Source organism: Eurosta solidaginis, chromosome 2 (assembly GCF_040869045.1).
Source record: "Eurosta solidaginis isolate ZX-2024a chromosome 2, ASM4086904v1, whole genome shotgun sequence".
Classification (NCBI taxonomy): Eukaryota; Metazoa; Arthropoda; class Insecta; order Diptera; family Tephritidae; genus Eurosta; species Eurosta solidaginis.
This window is the reverse complement of record NC_090320.1, coordinates 37,752,073-37,779,103: the sequence shown is the minus strand read 5'-3', so window position 1 is coordinate 37,779,103 and position 27,031 is coordinate 37,752,073. Positions and strand designations below refer to the sequence as shown.

The following is a 27,031-nucleotide window of genomic DNA, read 5'->3' as shown; positions in this document are numbered from 1 at the left end:
AGCGTGTTTAAATCAAAACTGATTCGTCATTCCTCAGCTTGCGCTGCTTTTATAATCTCTGTTGCCTCGTCCGCATATATCTACTAACGTCTAGACATTTCGCTGTATCTCCTGCTTGGTAACTGAGCTATATAGCGTGTATGTGTGAGTAAAAACTTCAGCTGATGACATGTGTGTGTGTGAGATATCTCTTCGTCGCCTTCTACAAAATTGTTGCTAGCTTTAATGTGTACATGTATTAGGGTTGCCAGATTTTTATTTCGGGTTCCCGGGAAAGCCCTCAAATTTGTGCCAAATTCCCGGGATTTTTTTAAATTTCCCGGGAAATTTGAAAAATAAGAAACACCTATATATTTGTATGGGTTGCTCATTCGGCGAAATAATTTTTAGATAGAATTAAACTTTTTAAACTCTTTTATTTATAACAAATATTTTTATGAAACCGGCTAACAATTTATACGTTTACTGGTTTACTGTGTTTAATGCGAATTCAATATTCTTTGGATTCATTTTCCAAACGTTATTTTAAAACACAATACTTCCCCATGCAAAATGAATATTTAGGTGTGCGAAATGTCAAACATTGACGATATTCAGAACCATGATACAAAAAATGGAGGTAGTTCCATTTAGTGACTTTTGCGGGGGACAATGACAATGACCCCAGATTGAAAAATGTTACGAATTTTTTAAATTTTGAAGGATTTCATATTAAAGGATACGACTAAATTATCTTCATAGTTATTTTAAATAAAAAAGTAAAAAAATAAGCCGCATGCTTTGGAAATATTTTAACACGAAATAGCCTAGAAAAGATAGTTTTTAATAAGTTTTTCAAGTTCCCGAAAATTGCTTTGGTGGAAGAAACATGGATCGAAGTGTACAAAGCAAGGGAATATATCCTTCCTAAGTGTCCGTACGGGACAAAAATTCACATTTGTCAATTGGTTGCCCAAACGAGGTCCTTATAAACCGACGGAAATTTCTAAAGAGTTTACCATACTTAAACGCAATTTTTTTGAAATTGAATGGTGATAAATTGGCTACAAGTCTACATTTTTTATATATTGTATAATTCAAGCGTAGCGCTTGAGGAGGGAATTGTTGAACTATTTTTTAGGGGGAACATTGCCTTGTAGCTCTGCAGGTTAGCCCCTAGTTATGAAAATTATTTTGCCCGTTCTACCAGGCGGCACCTTGGGGCAAGCCCCACCTACACACATTCTGTGCCCTTTTAGCATTGACATGGATGTGGCGTCCCACAAACGTAACAAATTAAACACCTACCACTCACTGCAGACTTTGGAGGTACACTTTTTCTCAATATGCCTTGAGAAATATCCACTGTAGAGGCATGATAATAGGGCCATGCTAGAACAACACGATTTTTCGTGCATTTTTTTCTGCCTATGGATCAAGCTGACATAAAGATATGAGTCATTAACCAATGTATGAGTTATTATCCACAATTTTTCAATAAAATTTCATGTTTTACTGTATTCTCAATCGATATTTATGCACATAAATCGTGTCAAAGCATATTATTATTGTCTCAGATGACCATTGCCTTTTCACCCTGAAGGAAATTTCCATCCCGAAAAATCACAATTTCGCCTTAAACAGTAATGGTATGGCAACGCTTCTAGCAAAACAACAAACATTATGAAACTTCAAAAATCCCCAAATACGTCAAAACATTTCGAGTGGACCTACCTTCTTTTTTATACCATGTTCAGAACCACAGTAGGGATGAATTTTTCTTCTTTAGGGAGTTGCATGCAATATGCTAATGAGCTGAATACAATCGAAGCCGCAAATATGGCCATGTTTCGTAGCAGATTATTATTTATTAATATTTATTAATAGCATTTCCCGGCGGAACACTTTAAAATTTGTGAAAAATACGGGATGTCCCGGCCAATACGGGACATTTGGCAACATGTACATAAGAGTGGCTCCTTCATGTTTTTGTTGTTGCGTGATTATTTACTAACAGCCTAGTGATGTCAACATTCGCCACAATATCATTTGTAATATAGAAACGATAAATTGTACTTCGGTATACTCAAATGTACTTCGGAGTAGTCAAGTGTGCTTCAGAAAACGTAACATGCATTTAAGAAAAGTCAATTTCAATTCACAAACCGTAAATTGTACTTCAGGTAAGTCAATGGAGCTTCAGAAACCACTTATTGTGTTTCAGTTGCACTTCAAGTCTTACACTGTACTTCAGAAGACAAACCCTACAGTGTTGTAGCGATCTCGGCTACCCCCCTGAAGGACCCACATCAGAATAAAGTTGACGGCAAAACAATTTTTTTATGCGCTGTACGTTCATTATAAAGCTTTATTTTACGGTTTTTAAAGTACAAATTCCCATTTCTTAAGTATATTTTACAGCTTCTGAAGTACAATTGCTTATTCCAAAATCAATTTTGTGGTTTTTAAAGTATAACTTACGTTCCCTGAAGTACACCTAGAACACCTGTAATTTAAGACTTTTAAATTAAAATGTAAATTATTAATTTATGAGTAAAAGCTGAAAACAATCTATGTTAAAAATATACACATTAGGGTGGGTCAAATTTATTGTTGAAAAGGCACATCCAGTTTCTGAATCTATGGGTCATACTGAGTAATATTGTCCATGGGACCATAGGTCTGAAATGAATTTCGAGCCTCCCTAATTTTGTTAGAAAATTGTATATCCTAATCCGAATAGCGGCTCTCACAAATAAAATACCTGAAATTAAATGTCAAATTCGGATTCGGATTGGGATATAAAATCTTCTAACAAAATTAGGGAGGCACGAAATTCATTTCAGACCTATGGTCCCATGAACAATATTACTCGGTATGACTCATAGATTCAGAAACTGGATGTGCACCTGAAGTTTTTTTCCCCATACAATTTGACCCGTCCTAATACACATAGTAGTTTATATTCGAATATAATTTAGGATATAATTTATATTATTGTTGATATGAAATCGAATATAATTATTCAGTAACCCGAACAACTAAACAAGGATATTAGAATATAAAATTTAAAAAATCTTTCAATAGAATAAAAAATATCTTAGTCGACTTATTAAATAATTACATTATATTAGTTATTAAAAATTATTTGTTTAACAAATAATGGAATGCAATATTTTAAAATCAAACGTAATGTAAACTTATCAAAGCAATTTCAATACAATTGATGATCAAATTAAAATTTAATACATACAAAATATGTATAAAATATTTAGAAAAAAATTTTACTTTTTGGCAAAATATTAATATTCTAAAAGCTTCAATTTAAAAATGTATAACAAATTAAATAAATAATATAAAAAATATATGGAAGTGTATTTACTATTAATGGCAAACAATCGTCCCTAATGTGTCCCTACCGCGACTAGCAAAAAGCGGTGCCGCGGGGATGTGGTAATAGCGTGCTCCGCCTACCACAACGAAGGTACTGCGTTCAAGTTCCCGGTAAAGCAATATGGATAGTTTAGAGACAAGTTTTTGTTTTAATTCGAAGTCAAAGTCACAAAATATATATTGGAAACTCCATCCTGCTGCAGCTGCAACTGCATGGAGGATGATGAGGTGGAATCACCAAATCACTTTATGCTTGATTGCCCAGCTTTTGCCAGAACTAGGCGAAAGTACTTCGGCCGCGACTCACTTGGATCTCCCGCGGATTTATCCAAAGTTGAGATCGGTATCTCATTCAGAGCTTTATCGTTGCTACCCAACGTTTCTCTAAGTAGCTATATCTACGTCACCGTTATTTTATTGTATGTGGTATTACAAGAGACCTTCATGTTGTCCAAGTGAGCTTCCCTTATCACGGCCGCTACCACCTAACCTAACCCAACAGTCACATCACCCCAGATTTTTTTTGGGGGATTCCTGTTTTGTGAGCTAAACGAAGCTCAGCAATAAAAATTTACCAAAATTCCCCAAGCGCTTTTTGAGAAAACTGCATCGTTTGAAAATATATTCTTGGCGAGATGTGTCGCAATTTGTAGGTCTAGTCGAGCACTTGAACCCACTTAAAATTTCCAATATACCATCGAGCTATGGAGTTAGGGGCCAAAAACCCCGTTTTCATGTGTTTATCCGTATATTGGCTTATAACTTTATTTCTGTTTGGTGTCTCCGAACCAAATTTTTATGTTATCAGAAAAAGGAAAGGAATGTTATGCGAATGAAAGATGACGCTCCGGCCAAGAAAGTGTTTCTATCGGAACCCGCCTATGGAAGCAGAGGTATAGCGCGGCCCCCACTCCGCTGGAAGGACCAGGTGGAAAACGATTTAAACTCCCTTGGTGTAACCAATTGGCGTCGGTTGGCAGAGAGAAGGATCGACTGGCGCGCCTTGTTGGACGGCCATAACAGTTTAAACGGTTAAGCGCCAATTAAGTAAGTAAGAAAAATTAAATTTTTGCGCTTCCAACAATGTATAATTTGTTAGTTTGTAAATTAAGAGAAACCTTACAAAATATTTTGAAAATTCAACGTAGTGCATCACTTGTTCAATTTGATTAACGGTTTTCATGAAGATTTTGGTTAAGAGAATCCTCAGTCAATTCTGCTTCCAACAAGATACAAGTTTCAAAGATTAGTTAAGGTTGTTGTATTCTAAGATTTCGTGCGAAGAAGCAAAAAAAAAAGAACGGAAAAAATTTACGGTCGTTCGTTAGAGAAGCAAGTTTTTTACGCTTAGAAGTGCTCGAAGTGAAATATCTCAGACAAATTTCAATTTCTTGTTTCTGATGTCATAAAATTTTGGTTCTTAAACCAAACAGAAATAAAGTTATAAGCCAATATATTGTAACGAATTTTGGCAATTTCCGATTATTTTTGCACCTTCTGTTAACGTTCGAATCGCTGAACTGTCGAATAAATAACACAAATATATAGTACAATATAGCAATATATCCTTTATTTACAACTCTACTGTAGCAGAAGTACTTTACAATACTCTCGTACTTCACTAAAAGCGTGTCAGAATCAAACTGATCGATTATTCCTCAGCTTGCGCTACTTTTATACTCTCCGTTGCCTCGTTCGCATATTTCTCTTAAGGTCTAGACTTTTCACGAACATGCCTTCCTAAACAGTTGTATCTCATACTATCTATTTAGCTATATGCGTGTGTAAGTGTGAGTAAAAACTTCTGCTCTTAGCTGATGATAACGTGATGTGTGATTGTTTCTCTTCACTCTTATCTGCTGACTACATAAGTGTATGTGAAATAATCTCTTCGCTTCGAGCTACTGGTAATGTGTGTGGAATATTCTTCGTTGCCTTCTATGTATGTGTGGCTGCTTGCTTTAATGTTTACATGTACATAAGTGTGGCTGCTTGCTTTTTAGTTGTTGTGCATTTATTTAGTAGCAGAATAGTGATGTAATAATATTGTGATCTGCTAATATTCGCCACACTGCCCTCCACCACCTAAGTCTGGTCGCCCCGATGAGACAAATCTCCCGATCCAACCGCTGCTAGCATCTCCAAATGAACCACCTACTATTTCGTGGTTTCCCAATTGTTTGTATGCGGTAGACGACATCACTGATCCGCTACACAACTTTGTACGGGTCTTCCCAGCTACACTGAAATTTTGATGGAATGCCTTTCTGCCTGTGAGGGTTGTATAACACTACCAAATCTCCCTCCAGAAAACCTTCCGAATTGTTGTTCTTGTCGTACCTGTTTCATCTTACTCCTCATTATCGTGATTCGTTGCATCACACACATCTGTTGTTTGGCCCATGGACTACTTCGAAGAGCTTGAGATTGATGGATAGGCTTTGCATAATCCGTATCGTTTTGACGTTTCACAACATTAGTGCGCCCTGGCTTAATACCACCCTTGCATTCTTTCTGGGAGATTCTTTCCTTCCTTTTAGTGCGTCCATTTGGGTTTGTCAATGCAAGTGTTTTCATTTGTGTGTTCCATTCGTTCCACCAATCTTTCCCTGGTCTACTGTTGTTGTTTTAGCAGTGCTTCGCCCCATCCAATAGGTGCGACCATTCACAAATTCCCTCATCAATGTCCTCTAACGGGAGTCCAAGGAAACTTGCTGTTTCAACAGGGGCGGGCCATAATGAGAGGGGTGTTAGAGGCGTTGGTTCCACATCTCGGTCTGTCTTTGAAGTTTGTGGTCTTTGTCGAATATCCTCCACCAGCACTCGTGTACTACTGAACCCCTTCTCAAAACTGAAGTTAAGTGGTACATCATTGTTCTTATATCGCATAATCCTTTTTTGTATATCGATTCTGATGCCATGGTGAACTAAAAAGTGCGCTCCCAATATGACTTCATCAACAATATCTGCCACAACGAATTTGTGCACCGAGCCCTTCCCAATTACGACCTCACATGTCACTTCTCCCTGTACTTGGTTGTACTCGCCAGTGACCATACGCAATCTTGCTCCGAGTAATGGCTTTACTCTCCTCTTGACCAAATCAAATCGGATTATGGAATGAAATGCGCCCGTATCTACAGTCAGTAAACGCTCCTGCCATCCACATATCCTCCTACGGAAAGACTGCTCTATTTTCTTCCGATTTGTGATACAGATATATATATGTATATATATAAAGGATTTCAAGTTTCATCAGTTTTTCGGTCTTTGTTTTATCGCATTTTTTCCCCTTTCCGAAATTTTCGATAACGAATAAGTGGGCATGTTATTGTGCGATTTCAGCCACTTTCTATTCAGCTCTATTCTGCGCCCTGATAAGCCAGTACCAAATTTCATAAAGATATCTCAATATTTACTCAATTTAGGGTGTTACCGGACGGATGGACGGCATTGCTAAATACAAAATTGATTTGATGCTGATAATTTTGATCTATCGAAGTTATGTATATCTATCACGATTCCTTTATGCCTTTTACGTACTACCGTTATCCAATCAAAGTTATGTTGTTGTTTTTGTTGTTGTTGTTGTAGTGATAAGGTTGCTCCCCGAAGGCTTTGGGGAGTGTTATTGATGTGATGGTCCTTTGCCGCATACAGATCCGGTACGCTCCGGTAAGACAGCACCATTAAGGTGCTAGCCCGACCATCTCGGGAACGATTTATATGGCCACATTAAACCTTCAAAGCCATCCCTCCCTCCCCACCCCCAAGTTCCATGAGGAGCTTGGGGTCGCCAGAGCCTCGTCTGTTAGTGAAACAGGATTCGCCGCGGATAGGGGGGTTGACAATTGGGTTTGGAGAAGCTGTATATTGCGCTGGCAACTGGAAAGAGTTGCGCTACACAGCTCCTTGAATCTGGTATTTTAGTCGCCTCTTACAACAGGCATACCTACCGCGGGTATATTCTGACCACCTAACCCTTGTGTACAAGTACACGTTGGGAATAGAAATGGTATTTAATAACATGATACAAACCCTGTAAGTATATTTCAATATGTGCTCTACATACTGCACATTTTACGCCCGGTTTTTCAATACACGTACTCAGCCAGTTAAAATACGCTTAAACTTATGCAGTTTTTCAGTCAACTTTAACCGAAGTTTAAGCTAAGCTTAAGCGGCCGATGTGGCAGGGCTAAACTCTAGTTATCTATCACTGGTTCGCGTTGTTTATTTTGATTGCAAAATATAAAATTGAAAACATTCCAGAGATACACTTTTTTAAACGATTTTATTTAGTAGGTTGACTTGACAGGCTTTGGGCGGCACCAATTTTGTAATTGAAATTTAAGTAACTTCCCGATAAGCTACAAGCTTGAAACTTGGAATATAGTTCAGAGCCCGATGACAATGCAATAATAAGAAAAAAAAATCGCCGATAGTTGGCGCAAGGATCGAGATATTCACAACAATCGTATTTGTGGTACGATTTTGCTCATATTTGGAACACGTAATACACGACCTATGAAAAAAAATCGCCGGTAGGTGGCGCAAGGATCGAGATATTCAAACAAAATTTTATTTGTGGTACGATTTTGCTCATATTTGGAACACATAATACATACAAAAATAAAAAGCGACCTATGAAAAAAAAAAATCGCCGCTAGGTGGCGCAATGATCGAGATATTCAAAAAATCGTATTTGTGGTCCGATTTGGAACACATAATACATACATGAATAGAAAGCGACCTATGATGTCCGATTTGGCTCATATTTGGAACAAATATTACATACAGTCCGGTAGATGTTACATCAAAATATTTTGGAGTTCGAGGAGGGACAAGCATACGTGGGGCAGAGTCGAGTAAAGTCTTTGGAAGGATTATGTATTGAGGACTTAGATTGTAACAAATTGTCAGGAAAGAGTCCTTGTAATAATGAGTCACTAAATGAACTAAATAGAATGAGAAATAATAGGCAATTAAATAAAGACTAAAAACTTGAAAATAAAATAATTTAATAAAATTGTTTAAGTTAAACGGTGTTATTGTCATCATAGTCATCACACTTCTCATCAATTTAGGGCGTTGATCAGACAATTAAATAAAAGCGTTGGACGCGTAAAATTTCTATTGATAGTCATATATAAGACCAACTGAACCTTAATCAGGTTATGCTACGTCCCACATTTTTAGAAATTTCACGCGCACAACGCTTTTATTTAATTGTCTGATAAACGCTCTAGATTGATGAGGAGTGTGATGACTAGTACCTAGGACCTACCTAATTATTTTCTAGCTTTTAGTATTATTATTACTTCATGTAAGTATTGTTTTTAATAAAACCGTTTAACTTAAATTTTTTTAAAATTATTTTATTTACATTTATTTTTTTTTTTTTTTTTGTATGCGTAATCCTATATTGCTAATAGAAAATGTTCAATAAGTGGAGTATTACATATGTATATGTATGTTTATAAACATAAAAAATTGGAAAAAGATCATGGTTTTTTTAATTTATACTTTTTACTTATTTGATCACTGTGTTTTTTCTCTCAGCAATGGCGTCGACTATGTACTCAATAAGCACTTGGGTTTGAGTATAATTAGAACTCAGGTTGATAACTAGCATCCACTTGTTTATTTCTCACAAATTGTTGGCTTTTGTGGTGCAACCTTAGAAAATATTTTTTTAAAACTACCTGAACTCGATATCTAATGTAGGATGCCAACTGGAGAAATTTGCTGGATATTCGTTTGAGATATATAGATGTGTGAAAATATTTCCAAGATTGGAGAATAATTTAATTTTGATGTTGGAGATCAACTCGAGAGCTATAGATATATATAAAAAATATTTTCCAATGTTGGATAGCGATTGGTGAATGGTGTTGGATATTAAAATTGAGAGCTACCATATTTGAAAATAATGTTGGATATCAACATCAGAGCTAGATGCTATACATTTCTCGAATGCTGGAGAAATATTATTATTATTATTATATAGAAAAGAGGTAAGAAATATTTTTTCCATGCTTGTTGGGTAAACAAAATTCAGCTTTTCTACAATGTATCTAGATAATTAAAAACCCTACATATCAAAGTATCAGAAGAAGTTACTATCGTTTCCTACGCCGATGACTGCACAATAATGGTCACAGGCCCAGGCCCACAGATCGATGAGCTTTGCAACAGAATAAACGGCTACCTCCCTGATCTCTCCATTTTTTTTCGCCTCGCGAAACCTGGAATTATCACCGACTAAATCCTCCACGACCTTATTCACAACATGGACGTCCCAAATGTCCACCATTTTGAACATCCACGTCGATGGCACTAGGCTACCGACTGTCCTACCCCCCAAAATCTTGGATGTGACATTTGATAAGGATCTACATTTTGGTGAGCATACAGCCGCAATTGTACCGAAAATCCAGAACCGTAATAAAATCCTCAAATCTCTTGCTGCCAGTACTTGGGGGGAAAAGACAAAGAAACGCTCATTACAACTTAAAAAGCAATTGGCCCCTATATGGTCGCCAAGCCTAAAATCTACTCACTGGAAGCAGCTACAGGCCTGCCAAAATACTGCTCTCAGAACCGCCACGGACTGTCTTCTTATGTCCCCAGAACACCACCTACATAATGAGGCGAGAATACTCCCCATGGGATTCAAGGGGTTGTGTAGCGCAATATATAGCTTCTCCAACCCAATTGTCAACCTCACCTTCGAGCGGCGAATCCCGTTTCACTAACAGACGAGGCTCTGGCGACCCCAAGCTCCTCATGGAACTTGGGGGTGGGGAGGGAGGGATGGCCTGAAGGTTTAATGTGGCCATATAAATCGTTCCCGAGATGGTCAAGCCAGCACCTTAATGGTGCTGTGTTACCGGAGCGTATCGGATCTGTATCCGACAAAGGACCATCACATCGATAACACTCCCCAAAGCCTTCGGGGAGTAACCTAATCGCTACAACAACAACAACAACAGAATACTCCCCATCAGGGAGAGAAATGAGGCACTAACCAAACAGTTCCTGTTGAATACCCAGAAACCTGGGCATCCCAACAGACATCTGATTGATGAGCCAACACCGCCCAGGGGCTTAAGGCGTCATCTCCGAAAGTATTATGAGGAAATACGACACCTGAGAACTCAGCCGTATGAAGCCAAAAAACATAGCAGGTACTCAGCGGTCAGAATATTCCCGCGGTAGGTATGCCTGTCGTAAAAGGCGACTAAAATACCAGATTCAAGGGGCTGTGTAGCGCAACCCTTCAGGTTGCCAGCGCAAGATACAGCTTTTCCAAACCCAATTGTCAACCTCACCTATCCGCGGCGAATCCTGTTTCACTAACAGACGAGGCTCTGGCGACCCCAAGCTCCTCATGGAACTTGGGTGTGGCCACATAAATCGTTCCCGAGATGGTCGGGCTAGCACCTTAATGATGCTGTGGTACCGGAGCGTACCGGATCTGTATCCGGCAAAGGACCATTACATTGATAACACTCCCAAAAGCCTTCGGGGAGCAACCTTTCGCTACAACAACAACAACAGTACCCAAAACTTGCTGAAGAGGAATGCATACTCCCCAGGGAAACGCGAGTCACCCTAGCTAAACTTCGATCTGGATAATGTAACAGGTTAAACTATTACCTATCCAGAATCAACCCCGACATAAAAAATGTATGGCCCGCTTGCAATGTGTCCCCACATGACACCAACCATCTCTTTAATTGTAATGTGGAACCAACGCCTCTAACACTCCTATCATTATTGTCCTTCCCTGTTGAAACAGCAAGTTTCCTTGGACTCCCGTTAGAGGATATTGATGACAATTTGTGATCGGTCGCACCTATTGGATGGGGCGAAGCAATGCTACAACAACAACATAATTAAAAACCAAAAACCAAATATAGTCTGTAGTTTAACTAGAGTTTAAACAAAGCTAAACCATCTACTGAAAACCGGACCTTAGTGATGTATTTGTATGGCAGAATCGTGACTATTGTGTATAATAATGTAAGTTCTATCGAGATAAAGATGTACAAGTTCGTTGGTACACGGACTATCGATAAATGGATTGAGTTCTATTATAATAATAAATAGCTCTAAGGTTTTATTCTTCTCTCAATAAACAATCGTTATTTGTTTACCTAATAGTACATATAAGAGATAAGATAATTAAAAGTACCTTGTGCCATCCTCGTCAACTCATTAATTGTAGATTTTTGAATTTGAAACTATCTATCTAGATACTATTTTATATGTATGTACATATTTCAAGACATCTATTGCTTTTATGGAATTTCAGTTCCACCGATACTATGCTTGCAGGTGCTGAGTGCTATAAAATAAACAAAGATATATATTTTATTTTAATAAAAAGATCTCGTATACATACATTAGACTGGCTCAATTTATTAACCGATATCGCGCCATCGATTTTTCGATAGGATTTGGGCTCAGGAAAAAAGTTCCACTACGCATACCCAAAAAAATAATTTTCGAGCCTGCGAAATTTCATTTTTTTTTTACTTTCTTTCGACTTTGATTTTTAAGGTTTTCTTCATGACCTACTAAACAAATTTTCATTCGATTGTAAAATTTTCTTGTATACCCTGTCCGACCCAAAAATATCCGCTAAATACGTCGATAACAGTTTTTTGAAAAAAAAAAGTATTTGTTTATCGACAACGTGTTTAGGGGACATTTTTGGGTCGGACAGGGTATACATGAAAATTTTTTTAGTAGATCATGAAAAAAACCTTAAAAATCACAATCGAAAAAAGTGAAAAAAAATTAAATTTCACAAGCTCGAAAATTATTTTTTTGGGTATGCGTAGTGGAACTTTTTTTCCTGAGCCCAAATCATATCGAAAAATCGATGGCGCGATATAGGTTAACTTTCGTCCGGACAAACCGACCCACCCTAATATACATACATCAACCAAAAGCTATTTAACCTTCCACTTGTTTGTGATGATGATCTATGTTGGTAATTTCTTTGTATGGATTAATAATTTATGCATGCGTAGACCCGTAGAGTCAGCAAAAGCCGCATCGCATTGGTCACAAGCAAAATTTTTCGAAATTATGTGATATGCTTCAGGAGGCTATAATAAAAGAAATAATTGAGTTTAATATACATTTGCTTGGCTCTATAGTTAAGAAGTAATGGCCTTTTTTCTATAGCTTCAAAAATTTTTTTCATCGCTTAGACAAAAAGTTTTAATTGAAACGCAACAGCAAATTAAGAACCTTCGCTAACGCTAAAACTCTATCGCCAAGAATACCGTTAAACAGTATTAAGTGCGCACAAAAGTATGCAACATTTAGTAACTAACTCCCAATCTTTTACATAGGACTTAAGGGCCAATTAAACTTCCTTAACCCTAACGCCATAGTCGTAACCATACCTATATCCATAACCATCTCCAATGTGATCGATTAATGGTGCATTAAGCTAAAAATCGTGACCATTTCATAAAAATGAAGAAAACGCAAAAAATTACAAACATATTCCACAAAAAATAAGTCTCTTAGTCATATCGTATCCAAAACTATGAATAAAATCTACAAAAAGTTATTAAATTCACCAACTCAAATATTTTTAGGTTATGGATATGGAAAACCAAAAACCAATTGGTTGGCTATGGTATGGTTATGGCATTAACGTTATGGTATGGCACCATTAATCGATTACATTGATTTCCATAAAGTAGGTTCGATCAGCTGTTTTATCTGATTATGGTTTTATGGTTATAAGTCACCATTAATTGGCCCTTTAGGCGGTTATTGCTTATGACCAAACGGTACTAAATGTTGCACACTTTTCTGCGCACTTGATATTGTTCGAGAGATTTTTAGCGATGGAGTTTTAGCGTAGCGAAAGCTGGAATTCGAGGGCTGCTCGTTAGTTTGTTTTTTCTATTCCAATTGAAATTTTTTTCTAAGCTGGCAGAAAATAATATAGAAGCGAAGCTTCCACTCAAACTTCAGCCTAAGTCTTTAGAAACCAATTTCGTGAGATAATCCTTCTTGAATATTTTACAGTTTTAATGAAGTCTTAATATTATGGTACATGGACCGCAACAAAACCTTCCGAAACCAAACAGAAATCGAAACCCAAACCAAGCCTCTGGAATGGTCAAAGATTGAAACTTAACTCTAAAAACTTAAACTACCACGAGATTTTGATGACCCTCGAATGATCAATAAAAATAATCCACATATGATTATTCGAAAGCAGGTAAAGGACCTTTTTGAGGTGGCAAAAGTTGCAAAAAGCGAAGAGTGCTGGGAAGAATATACAGATCAGTTGAGGAAATATAAGTGAAATTAGCAAGTCTAAAAGTGTTGTATTGAAAAATTTCTGTGCGTACATAGAACGCTCCAGTACCAGGTGTCTTTCTGGACATTGCCGGGGCTTTTAACAGTCTTGAGACGAGCAATCATCGAAAGTCTCAACTAGATTGAGGTACATCCGGCTTTAGAAAATTGGATTGGTTTCATGTTAAGCTGCGGAATGATATCGTTGCAATGGGGTCCAATCGAGGCCACAAAATCTGTAAACAGAGGAACGCCGCAAGGTGGCGTATTATGAACAATGCTGTGGACGCTGGTCATCAACTAGTTGGCGTTTCAGTCAACATAAGCGGTAGATGTCTACCAACAATCAGCTCTCTGATGGATCAGGCACTTCGGGATGTACATGCCTGGGCATATGGGGTCGGGTTACCGCTAACCGGAATAAACCGATCTAGTATTCTTTACTAGGAGATATAAGGTCCCTAATTGGATTAAGCCTAAGCTTGGAAGGGTAACTTCACAAGAAAAGCACAGCACAAAATATCTTGGAATTATACTAGATAGTAAGTTGTTATGGAAGAGAGTAAAGAAAGCATACGTGGGGCCTATCACCCACTCTCACATTGGCAATTGTCAAACCCATACTTTACTATGGGGTCCTTGTTTGCCCAACAGCCACAAAAAAAGTACGTTTACCAAAAAACTTGAGGGGGTATGCACCTTATCAATGATTAGCATAACGGGAGCCCTGAAAACTACCCGGACAGCAGCATTGCATGCCATGCTGCATATCCCACCTGCAGACCTAATAGCCAAAGACATAGCCCTAGCAACTGCAACAAGGCTTAGGGCCTCTGGGCAGCTGCAGTTCAGGCCGTCTGGACACAGCAGTAAAACGTCATTAAATATAGGACGAACGGACTACATGGTTCCACGCCTGAGCTTCGAAAGAGATCTTGGGGTCACAATAGAGCCGGAGGGTTGGCGCAAAGGTGCGGAAATGGCAAATGGTATACACGTGTAGACCGATGGTTCCAAATTAACAGGGTGTCAAATCACTCCAGTGTCTTTGAGGCGGAAACTGTAGCCGTGAAGCAGAGCAGCAGAAATCCTGGAGGTAGCGTGCTTAACAGGGAAGCAATATTTTATTAATTTCTTCGTTAAGTAACATAGGATACTAAATGTATGCGTCAACATTTTCCAAGTTGTCAGAGTAATACTTTGGTTATAAAATTCGCATTGCTCTCATCTTACGGTTTCAAACTCATATTATCTTGAACCGACTTTTATTAAAAATGTTTGTTATAGTAACAAAACGAAAGTGCATACGAATTTTTGAATATTGTGACGAATATTCACATCACTAAATGATACTAGCATCCCTAATCCGATACTAAGCAGCCACTTGTAGTACGTAAACAAATCAATAACCATTTACACATGGACATACAAGGCAGCAGAGAGATACTCACCATCACCCGAAGTAGTACTCATATATACAGACGCATATGGCTATGCGAGAGACTATAAACTACAAATATACATGTACGCCAGGCATATGCTGGTAACCAAGCATGAAGTTCGCGAAGTTACTAGACCTTAGAAGAATTGGGTGGACGAGGCAACAGAGAGTATAAAAGCAGCGAAAACTGAGTAGTCAGTAATCAGTTTGATTTAAACACGCTATCAGTTGCGAAGTTTAATTGTGAAATATAATTGTACTACTTCCTAAGTAGACTAATAAAGACTATTTTGCAATACAGAATATTGGAGTGATTTGTTCAACAGCTTAGCGATTCGAACGTTAGTAGAAGGTTGCAAATAAGCAGAATATCCCAAAATTCGTTACAATATCAAGGAAAGTTATCAGTGAAATATCCAAAATATGTATAGAGGAATATAGAGTGCTCAAAATATTTGCACAGCCAAAGAATTAGTTATAAACGTGAAAGGGTAAGCCGCACTCGCGTCAATATATGTATGTATATATATAGTCAGGCGTCTATCAAAGCTATAATCTCAAACACTACTTCACCAAGAAGTGTCCTGGAATGCAAATAAATATTGGAGAGATTTCGCTCAGGCCGGAAAATACATCTATACTGGGTTCCTTGTCATAAAGGGATAGAAGATAGCGAAAAGGCCGATGAGTTGGCAAAGAAGGGCGCAGCACTCGATGAATCCACGGCAGAAGTCGAAATCCGTTAGACTCACAAAATTGCTCATACATATGTATCTCTTAAGAGGCGCGACTTAAGGCTCATGATGGACATACTAACTTAACACTGCCTTTTGGCGTCACATGCTTAAAAGTTAGGCCTCGTCAACAACAGCAGATGTAGGGAATGCAAACTACACGAAGAAACGGTTGAACACGTTCTGTGTTCGTAGCCTGCGCTCGCTAGGTCAAGGCTTCAACTACTATGGGCGACAGAGTTTCAAGAGTGTGTTTGTGTAGCGCAGCCCTTTCAGGTTGCCAGCGCAATACATAGCTTATCCAAACCCAATTGTCAACCTCATGGATCCTGGGGGTGGAAGGGCGTTATGGCCTAGAAGGTCGCATGTGGTCATAACAAATCGTTCCCGAGATGTTGTTGTTGTTGTTGTAGCGATAAGGTTGCTCCTCGAAGGCTTTGGGGAGTGTTATCGATGAGATGGTCCTTTTCCGGATACAAATCCGGTACGCTCCGGTACCATAGCACCATTAAGGTGCTAGCCCGACCATCTCGGGAACGATTTATGTGGCCACATTAAACCTTCAGGCCATTCCCTCCCTCCCTACCCCCAAGTTCCATGAGGAGCTTGGGGTCGCCAGAGCCTCGTCTGTTAGTGAAACAGGATTCGCCGCGGATAGGTGAGGTTGACAATTGGGTTTGGAGAAGCTATATATTGCGCTGACAACCTGAAAGGTTGCGCTACACAGTCCCTTGAATCTGGTATTTTAGTCGCCTCTTACGACAGGCATACCTACCGCGGGTATATTCTGATCCCCTAACCCGCTGGGGTTCGTTCCCGAGATGGTCGGGCTTGGTACTGGAACGTACCGGATTTGCATCCGGCAAAGGACCATCAACTCGATAACACTCCCCAAGGCCTTCGGGGAGTGTCCTTATCGCTACAACAACAACATCTCGAGGCAGCATTTAAGCTGAGAAAACTTCTGGCATTTGCCAAGAGGACGAAGTTATTCTATAATATAAGTCCTGGTGTCTAGTTGGGGTTTTTTCGTTTGTTTGTCAAACAAATTATGGTAACACTTGTTTGCGGCCAAATTTAGAAGACGCTACGTGAAAAAAAGGCCAAAAATCAAAGATATTAGACAAATTTATGTTTGTTTGTTTAATGGTGTGTTCAATTTATACTTATTATTTAGGAATTTATGAGCTTAACACCGGCTTATATGTTTTTCTAAGAGAAACTGAAAAGAGGGAAAGAAACATTTACTGGCATATTGCGATGGTACCATTTCGAAAACCACCACGTAATCATCATCAGGCAATTTCGTAATGTTATCAAAGGTTTCACCGAGATTCGAACCGCGAAACACGGTTAAGGCAACTGCTGTTTCGCCGTGTGATTCGCGGTTCGAATCCCGGTGATGATGATTACGTGGCGGTTTTCGAAATGGTACCATCGCAATATGCCAGTAAATGTTTCTTTCTTTCTTTTCACTTTTTCTTAGAAAAACATAATAATTGAATATTTGTCTTAAGCTAATGAATTCTTAAATAATAAATTAGACAAACCCTATAGCAAAATAACAGCATCATTTTAATCTCACCTTTACAGTTGGACGATTCCTCGTATAATGTATCCTCGCATGTGTTCGTAGCAGTTTCTTGTTAGTAAAATTTTCGCCACATTCTTTACAAACATTTTTACGTTCCACGAAATGATATCGTATTTTATGTCGGGACAAAGCTGATTCGCTTGGAAATTTCCTTTCACACAGTAAACACGGAACTTCCAGTATTGTAAGTGGATGATCAAGAGTTATATGAGTTCGCAAGGAATCCTCGTCATCAAATAATTGCAAACAATCAGCACAAGTATAATTTGGTGAACCGTAACATGAGTGTTCATTTCTCATATGAGTGGTAAAATGTGTTTTATGTTGATAACGTAATGAACATTTCGGACAAGTGTAAAGAATGTCAATGATCGAACTTTCTAATTGCTCCTCATTAGATATTTTGGTATATTTTTTACGTTGCATTTGTTTCTTGATCTCTTCCCACGGGTGCTGCATTGATATCCATATTTGTTAATGTCAAAATTTTAGAATCAATGGTATTTTTACTCATAATTGTTAATCGTATTTTATAAAACTGCTTGAAAGTTCTTTCAAGCAGAGTGCCAGGAGCTTGAGCTGCTAGCCACCAGAATAAAAAAAAAATAAGAGATTCAAGCCCGAGCTTTTCTTCCAATTTGCGTCGTGCTCCCTTAATATTTCCTACAAACTGGCACCAGACACGCAGACTCCGAATGGCATCTGCAAGGGAGATGGGTTTTCACTGAGAAGCTTTTCATGACAGAAATAGCATCGGAGTGCGTGCCATATCACTGCCGAGGGGCGACCTCGGTTAGAAAAACTTTTTTATAATTGAAAAAACTTGTTTCTAAATTTTTATGCTGCTTTTCCCACCACACCACGACCAGCAGAAATGACGCTCGCAAATTTTACGAAAAATGCACCGACAGAAGGAAGAACGAAAACGGCGACCTTGTAACCGATGTCCAGTGTACTTCGATTATGGAGGGAAAACTTCTGGTATCTGAGAGGGACAAAGCTACAAACTGCGCCATCTATCGTGCATTCATCCTACTTAAAATCGCATATAAGGTCCTGTCAAAGTGTATTGTGAGAAAGCCCGCCGTGAATCGGCTGATTGGACCTTACCACTGCGGCTTCAAACCTGGTAAATCTAGCGTTGCCCAGATTTTCACTATGTGGCAAATCCTTGAAAAACACCGCGAGAAAAGAATTGACACAAATCACCTCTTCGTCGATTTTAAAGTCGACTTCGGCAGCACCAAAAGAGCTGCCTATATGCCGCTGTCTGAATTTGGTTTCCCCGAAAAACTTGCACGGCTATGCAAAATGAGACGCTGAGCAACACCAACAGCTCAGTTGGAATTGGTAAAAACCTCTTCGTGCCGTTCGAAACTGAACGAGGTTTCAGACAGGGTGACCCCCTATCGTGCGATTTCTTTAATTTGATGCTGGAAAAAATAATACAAGCTGCCGAGCTTAACCGCCCTGGAACAATATTGTGACGAATATTAGCAGCACTGAGCTAATACTAAATAAATAAAGGCACAACAACAATAAAGCAAGCCGCCACTCTTGTGTACGTAAAACAAACCAATCATTATTTACACACATAAATACAAGGCAACAAAGATATGCTCACAAACACATGTAATCATCAGCCGAAGTAGTACTCACGCATACACCCGCATATGGCTATAAGATAGACATAAACTACAAATATACATGTATATAGAAATTACCAAGCAGGAGATACAGCAGTTCTAGAAGGCGAAACATCTAGACTTTAGTAGAAATTTGCGAATGAAGCAACAGAGAGTATAAAAGCAGCGCAAGCTGAGTAATCAGTAATCAGTTTGATTTAAACACGCAATTAGTTGTGAAGTATAAGTGTTATTGTGAAGTACTCTCAAAGTAGTCTAATAAAGACCATTTTGCATTACTGAATATTGGAGTTATTTATTCAACAGTTTAGCGATTCGAACGTTAGCAGAAGAATTCAAATAAGCGGAATGTCCCTAAATTCGTTACAATATTTTATAAAAGCGTGAAATTACTGACATATGCTGACGATATTGATATCATCGGCCTGTACACCCGCGCCGTAGGTTCGGCTTACTCCAAGCTGAAAAAGAAGCGGAAAGATGAGTTTGATGGTGAATGAGGACATAGGAACCTAATTCGTTTATTTCGAAAGCACCATAAACACTAATAACATCAGCTTTGAAAACGAGCGAAGAATCACTCTGGGAGTGCTCGAGACAAAAGCAGCATAAAGACTAATAACAACATCAGCTTTGAAAACGAGCGAAGAATCATTCTGGGAGTGCTCGAGACAAAAGTACTCAAAAGATTTACGCTTTGGCTACGGCGAATGGCGCGCCTTGTTGGACGGCCATAAGCGTTTAAACGGTTAAGCGCCAATTTAGTAAGTGTTTAGTCTAATACTATACAAACACACACCAAATTGGCAATTTATACCATTGGGGTAATTTATTACGCAATTTAACATATCATAAATTTTAATAATAAATTGCCAATTTAAAAACAATTGCGTAATAAATTGTTTCAAACTGCATACGCAACTTTGTAAAGTGTGTTTACTGAGTAGATTTAAACGTTAGTTACGCATGGCTCAACTATATGGTTGGCTCATCTCATCAGTGGATTTTATTGTTTTCTTTTCACTGGGGTAGGGATTGTCAAAAGATGATGGCAAACTCAAAATGAAACCAAAATACTGAACATATTTTGCAAAGTACACAAAAATTGCAAAGTTTTATGTTTTCATTCCATTTTATTCGTTTTATACCAACACGCACATTTTGACAGTCTGAACAAAGGTATGTTGTTGCTGTAGAGATGAGCCCACCAGCTATCAAATTACTATTGTGTAAGCTAAATTGAGTTTAATTAATTTAAATCGAAATTGCCTCAATTTATTTTTCTGTTTGAACGTAGTATAAGAAGACGATATGAGAATGTATACGAAATTGCCGATTATTGAAGAAGAAACCTTAAAGGGGAAATTTGGTTATTTAATTACCGATTCACCAAAAGTACAAATACTAACTAAATAAGACATTATGGCATAACGATCAAGAATATAAAAACATAAAATTTGAGCTCACCTTTTTTAAATCAGCGTTCTGTGAAGAATGAAGTGAGTGTATAGTTAAATGTACATTTAGAACTTCCCTACTTATAAAACGTTGGCCGCAATCTGTACAATCAAATTTACGTTTCTCAAAATGATCTTCTGCTTTATGTTTGGCCAAATCAAGTTCGCTAGCACATTTGCGTTCACATAGCAAGCAAGGAAATTCCAAAACTAGCAATGGGTGCTCGTGATTCATATGAGCTTGTAATGAAGGCTCGTCCTCAAATAATTGCCAGCATTCAGCACAGGTATAAGTTGGTAAATCACGACATGAGTGTTTACTTTCCATATGAATTGTAAAATGTGATTTGTGTTGAAAACGTAATGAGCATTTACTACACGTATATATAATATCCACTTTGCCATTTTGACTGAAACTTGTTAAGAAAACTTTTTTTCCCGGTTTTCTTTCCGGTCTTTTTTCTTTTAATCTTGGTTTTGATTTCGTTATAGTTTTTTTTGTAGCTATTGATTTCGCTGTTACGTTACTTTGCATTTGTGTCTCATTATATCTATTATCTCTGCAGTAGTCATTTGATGCGTTAGCAACTTTATTTGTTATATGATCAACAATACTTTTATTTATTATTTCTACGTTCTGATTTTCATCATCATAATCATCATCATCCTCATCATTTTCGTTATTATAATTTTCTTCGAGATTGCTGGCGCATTCGGTTAACACACATTCAAAACCATAAAATACGCGTCTGTCTGCATCGTGTTCCATTTGGGTTTTATCATTACCATTGTCGGTAGTTGTTGATAAATCATCTGTGCTAAGCTTTACAGAATTGTTTTGATTACATGTTATTGATGGGTCTGACGTTATCATCGAATCATCAATATATTTTTCCACGTAAGAAATCTTTAAGATGCCTTGGGTAAGGCTAAAATGTTGCTTTTGTGTGCTATCTGAGTGATAGTCATTGTTTGAATATACTTGTAATTCGTTCTGGACTAATGTAGAGTCCCGAAGTTGTGACTGGCTATGTTGTAATGACAAACATTTCGCTGGCGATTTTTTAGAAAAGCCGATATTAGCCGCATACGTATGGTCAAACAGTGGGGTAGGCTCGTATGCTGTACCAGCGTTTTGCTTACAGTTTTGTACTGTGACTGCCGCAAGAGGCTCGTTGGAGTTTTGGTTATGATCTGTGATTGTTTGAGGCATTACAATTTCTTCAGCGTTTAACGTATTTGCTGCAAGGCTATTATTTGGCACCGGCTTTAAATCTTCTGCACAAGTCTTCACAGAGTAATTTGTTGAGTTATTAGGAACGTATTGGTCACAATCTGGTGTTATAAACTAAACAGATTCTTCCACCTTCATTCATTATTTCAGTGTTTTGTACTTTTTTGCGTTATTGGCTACTAAATTTGCAGAAAACTTCACCGCATAGCTGCTGTCTTATATTTGCTTCTTCGACTTTAATATTACAATTCTGAAAAAAGGAAGAAATTATACACATTAGGGGTATTATCTGTCTAGAAACCACAGATAACATAGAAACTTTGCTATTTTACTGTCAAAAGCTTTCTAAGTTCCAGCCAGCATTATTTGGAAATTTTGTTCACAAATATTTAAATATTGTGACGAATATTAGCAACACTAAGCTGATACTAGCATCACTAAGCTGATACTAAGCAACCACTCGTATGTACGTAAACAAATCAATCATCATTTACACACATACATACAAGGCAACGAAGAGATACTCACAAACACCACATGCAGAAGCTGGGTATAATATCGAACAACACATGCCGATTTTGTGATCGGTCAGCGGAGACGGCGGACCATATCCTCCTGGAGTGTGATGCAATCTCAGGACGTAGAGCTAAGTTTATAGGCTCACCATGGCCAGAGCATTCTCACATCAAATCCCTCAAGCCAGGTGAACTGCTAGGGTTCATCAGTGATGTCGGCTTGGATGAGGTGTTGTGAAGCAGATGAGGGCACAATAGACCAATGGTCGCAGTGCGATCCACAATTAATTATCTATCTATCTATCTACCCACAAACACATGTAATCATCAGCCGAAGTAGTACTCACGCATACACCCGCATATGGCTATAAGAAAAACACAAACTACAAATACGTATACATGTATATAGCTAATAACCAAGCAAGGGATACAATTGTTCTGGAATATAGTTTCGCGAAATGACTAGACCTTGGGAGAAATGGATGAACGAGAAAACTGAGAGTATAAAAGCAGCGCAAGCTGAGGAATCACTAATCACGTTTGATTTCAACACGTTTTTGTGAAGTACGTGATATTGAAGTATAATTGTGAATTATATTTGTACTACTCCCAAAGTAGTATATTAAAGAACATTTTGCAATACAGAATATTGGAGTTATTTATTCGACAGTTCAGCGATTCGAACGTTAGCAGAAGGTTGCAAATAAGCGGAATTTCCCTAAATGCGTTACAATATCATAACCAGGATGACTAAAAACGATCAAATTTAAAAGTATTTCCTCTTCGAAATTTAATGTATGCTGTTGTTTTTATAGCTCTAGAGATACTCCCCAAAGGTTTTGGCGAGTGTTATCGATGTTAATGGTTCTTTGCTGGATATAGATCCGGTACGTTCGGGTAACAAACTCGACCATCTCGTGTACGATTTAATATGAGCACATTCAACCTTATCGGCCATTCCGCTCCCACCCATAGATAAATTTGGGGTCGCCAGAGCCTCGGCTGCTAAAGAAGCAGGATTCGCCACGGGCAGGTGAGGTTAACAACTGGGTTGGAGAAGCTATATATTTGCCCGCCAAATTTTATTTTAAGATTTGCTAAATTTCTGAATTTTGAGTTCCCTTCATTTAAAAATTTCTAGTTCTCATGCGAAAATCATCATTAATTGGCGATTAAACACCTAGGGGGTTTTCGTCGTTGCATAAAAAGTGTGTAAACGCTACCGGGAGTTGAAAAGGGAAGCGAGCCAACTTTACAGGAAGAAAAGCAGAGTCAAAAACGCGTGACTGCGAGGACCCTGAGCTGCTGTCTGTTGTTGTTGTTGTTGTGTTAACAATGCTTCGCCCCATTCAATGGGTGCGACTACTCATAAAATTCTCATCAAAGTAATATAACGTGAGTCCATGGAAACTAGCAGTTTCAACAGTGGTAGACCATAGGGAAGCTGCCGTTAAAAGGCGTAGGTTCCAGATTGCAATTGAAGATGGTTGCAGTCATCTGGGGACACAGCACATGCAGGGCATATGTATGTACTGTGAGGAATATTAGCATCACTAAGCTGATACTAAATAAATAAAGGCACAACAACAATAAAGCAAGCTGCCACTCTTGTGTACATCAAATCAATCATCATTTACACACATACATACAAGGCAACGAAGAGCTAACTCACGTGCGTAAAGTTGGCAGACCCAAGTGCTCAAAAATAAGTTTAAGTTGTTTGAGAATTAAGTGCATTTTAGGTGCTGTTTAGGGCCACAAAAGATAATTTAGGTGCTCATTTGGTTTACGAGATATTCGCAAAAAAGGGTGGGTCTGCTAACTTAACGTCAAGCTAGCAGAACCACAACTTAAATTTCATTTTTTTTAAATAAAAAATATATGAAAATTAGGAGCTATTTAGGTGCTTTTTAGAGCCACAAAATATAATTTAGTTTTCGAGATATTCGCAAAAAAGTGTGGGTCTGCTAGCTTAACGTCGAGCTAGCAGACCCACAACTTAAATTTCATTTTATTTTAAATAAAAAATATATGAAAATTAGGAGCTATTTAGGTGCTTTTTAGAGCCACAAAAGATAATTTAGTTTTCGAGATATTCGCAAAAAAGTGTGGGTCTGCCCACAGCTTAAATTTCATTTTATTTTAAATGAAAAATATATCGAAATTAGGAGCTATTTAGGTGCTTTTTAGGGCCACAAAAGATAATTTAGGTTTTCATTTAGTTTTCGAGATATTCACAAAAAAGTGTGAGTCTGCTAGCTTGACGTTAGGTTTTCATTTAGCTTTTGCGAAGATTTCGAAAACTAAATGAAAACCTAAATTATCTTTTGCGGCCCTAAAAATCACCTAAATGGCTCCTAATCTCGATATATTTTTTATTTAAAATAAAATGAAATTTAACTGCTTAACGTCAAGCTAGCAGACCCACACTTTTTTGCGAATATCTCGAAAACTAAATGAAAACCTAAATTATCTTTTGTGGCCCTAAAAAGCACCTAAATAGCTCCTAATTTCGATATATTTTTTATTTAAAACAAAATGAAATTTAAGCTGTGGGTCTGCTAGCCTAACGTCAAGCTAGCAGACCCACACTTTTTTCGAATATCTCGAAAACCAAATGAGCACCTAAATTATCTTTTGTGGCCCTAAATAGCACCTAAAATGCACTTAATTCTCAAACAACTTAAACTTATTTTTGAGCACTTGGGTCTGCCAGCTTTACGCACGTAGCTAACTCCACACAGATGTAGTAATCAGCCGAAGTGTTACTCACACATACTCACGCCAATATGTAGCTCAATTACTAAGCAGGAGATACAGCAGTTCTAGAAGTCGAAAAGTTTAGACTTTAGTAGAAATATGCGAATGAAGCAACGGAGAGTATAAAAGCAGCACAAGCTGAGTAGTCAGTAATCAGTGTTCATTTAAACACGCTATTGGTTGTGAAGTACTACTCCCAAAGTAATCTAAATAAAGACCATTCTGCAATACAGAATATTGGAGTAATTTATTAAACAGTTTAGCGATTCGAACATTAGCAGAAGGTTTCAAATGAGCGGAATTTCCATAAATTCGTTACAGTACATCAGGAGCAAGTAAGACTTTAACCTGTTACAGTAATCAAAACGAAGTATGGCTAGCTGTTACACTTACTTCGCTGTGCTGCCCTCCCAGTCCGGACTGATGTCCGTTAAGGGAAGCATCTAGGGAACAATTTAATATGACCGCATTGAATCTTCTAGGCTATCCCGCTCCCACTCCCTAGTTCAATGAGGAACTTGTGATCGCCAGAGCCTCACCTGCTAAAGAAACAGCATTCGCCACGGGAAGGTGAGGTTGACAAATGCCCTGACAACCCGTTGAATTCCATGATTTCAACGCCTTTTGGTTTACTGCTTTCGATAGTTTTACATTTTCTATAACTAAATGTAGGCGGGGCTCAGCCTTTTACTAAATTTTTTCGATTCTATTACTTAGTTTAGTCTTAAAGTTAATCTACTCGCCAAGTTTCAGCACATTATCAATATTTTATAATGCATTGTTACAGTTCTTCTATAATTTCCTTAACGAATAAGTGGACGTGGTTACAGTTCGATTTCGCCCATTTTCAATACAAATTCACTCTGGCTAAAGATAAGCTAGAGTACAAAATTTCATAGAGATATCTTAATATTTACTTAAGTTATCGTGTTCGGCCCAATCACAGCATTTTTCGATGCTGATAATTTTGATATCACGAAGTTTAAATTTGTCTCCTTTATGCGATTATTTACAACCGTTATCAAAACAAATTTACTATACCCCTGGGTACGAGTAAACGTTGTGTATTAAAAAATTTTGTAGACCCTGATCTAAATCTTATAACTTTAAACGAGCAATTCTTGTATATTCGTATATTTGTATAGCGGAACGATCTTGGGAACGGCTCAACCGATTTAAATGAAATTTGGCACAGAGATAATGTATCAGCTTCTAAGACTTTCTACCTAGGTGTTGCCACTCAGAATGTTTCACAAGGTTACCACCTATTCGAAATTAAAAGAAATTGCATGAGATATGCCGATATGGGTATCAAACGAAAGGTATTTCATTCCGCATTACAATAAGGACATTTTTGAGTAGGGTTGCGTTTATCGTTGCCACCTATTCGAAATAAAAAAAAATTGCATGAGATATGCCGATATGGGTATCAAACGAAAGGTATTTCACTCCGCATTACAATAGGGACATTTTTGAGTGGGGTTGCCACCTATTCGAAATTAAAAAAAAAATGCATGAGATATGCCGATATGGGTATCAAACGAAAAAAAGGTATTTCACTCCGCATTACAATAGGGACATTTTTGAGTGGGGTTGCCATTTAGGGTTGCCACCTATTCGAAATTAAAAAAAATTTCATGAGATATGTCGATATGGGTATCAAACGAAAGGTATTTCAATCCGTATTACAATAGGGACATTTTTGAGTACGCTTGCTATTTAGGGTTGCCACCTATGCGAAATTAAAAAAAAAATTTCATGAGATATGCCGATATGGGTATCAAACGAAAGGTATTTCACTCCGCATTACAATAGGGACATTTTTGAGTAGGGTTGCCATTTTGGGTTGGGGTAGTTAGACGAAATAGTACTCTACTTACTCATATTCTATTAAAGCTTTAAAGGATAACATTAAAGTTAAAAATCTTCGTAAAAAATCT

General features: G+C 37.9%; 1 protein-coding gene across 13 annotated transcripts in view; it reads right to left on the bottom strand.

Moving 5' to 3' along the window:
* LOC137239570 (zinc finger protein 135-like) overlaps positions 1-27,031 on the bottom strand; it is a 139,050-nt gene that overhangs the window by 39,421 nt on the left and 72,598 nt on the right. For 9 of the 13 annotated variants that reach the window (XM_067765010.1, XM_067765013.1, XM_067765009.1 and 6 more), the window contains 4 exons: positions 20,593-22,066; positions 17,471-17,932; positions 12,324-12,494; positions 11,573-11,725 (listed from right to left, as the gene is read on the bottom strand). In XM_067765010.1, the coding sequence (XP_067621111.1) occupies positions 12,369-12,494; positions 17,471-17,932; positions 20,593-21,795 (1,791 nt within the window). In that variant the 5' untranslated portion in view covers positions 21,796-22,066 and the 3' untranslated portion in view covers positions 11,573-11,725; positions 12,324-12,368. Of the gene's footprint in view, positions 1-11,572; positions 11,726-12,309; positions 12,495-17,470; positions 17,933-20,592; positions 22,067-27,031 lie in introns of all 13 variants that reach the window. The other 4 variants (XM_067765016.1, XM_067765008.1, XM_067765017.1 and 1 more) reach the window with 4 other exon arrangements.